Source organism: Melampsora larici-populina (genome assembly GCF_000204055.1).
Source record: "Melampsora larici-populina 98AG31 unplaced genomic scaffold MELLAscaffold_5, whole genome shotgun sequence".
NCBI classification, from domain to species: Eukaryota; Fungi; Basidiomycota; class Pucciniomycetes; order Pucciniales; family Melampsoraceae; genus Melampsora; species Melampsora laricis-populina.
In genome coordinates, this window is record NW_006768769.1 from 337042 (window position 1) to 337695 (window position 654).

General features: G+C 36.7%; 1 protein-coding gene across 1 annotated transcript in view; it reads left to right on the plus strand.

The window, feature by feature from the left end:
* MELLADRAFT_103010 (uncharacterized protein) overlaps positions 1 to 654 on the plus strand; it is a gene marked incomplete at both ends in the record, with an annotated part of 1520 nt that extends 866 nt beyond the window's left edge. Inside the window, 2 exons of the mRNA XM_007405847.1 lie at positions 41 to 493; positions 572 to 654. Coding sequence (XP_007405909.1) covers positions 41 to 493; positions 572 to 654 — 536 coding nt within the window. The remainder of the gene's footprint in view (positions 1 to 40; positions 494 to 571) is intronic.

Here is a 654-nt window from a genome sequence, read left to right on the forward strand (position 1 = left end):
TTTCAGTGAATTGTATTTCTCACCAAAACTCGTATGACAGCAACAATGATAATTGCTGTCTCAAACCCAGTAGGTCAAGCAGTTGCAAGTTTTCTTGCACCAACACTTGTTCCTGAAAAAGCTACTATGAGTGATTTCAAAACATTACTTTTAGTTGTCGCATCTGCTACTACTTTGATTTCGTTAGTATCACTTGCTATTGGGAATGGACCTCCAACTCCTGCCTCAGCTATTTCTGAAATACCACGTTATTCAGCTTGGGATGGATTTAAAGTCTTATTTGGGATTCATACGTCATCAAAAGCAAAAGTCAATCGACAATTTCACACTTATAACAAAACTCAACCTGACAATCAAAATTCAAATCCAGCTTATAAAAACTCTCCAGAATACCTTGACTTCACTATTGATGAACGACCTGGTCATGAGGATTTGACACGAAGAGATAGGATTGACTTTCTCTTATTAACTTGGTTATTTGGTACACTTGTTGGTAAGTTCTTTTTACAGATCTTTTTGACCCGGTCCTCCTTTTTTCTCATTACTGACCTTACTTTCTGTTATCTTATAGGGGCTTTTTCTGCTTATGCAATCTTGATTGAACAAATCTACTCACGTGAGTTAAGTCTCAATTCAAGAAAGCCAAAAACCTGA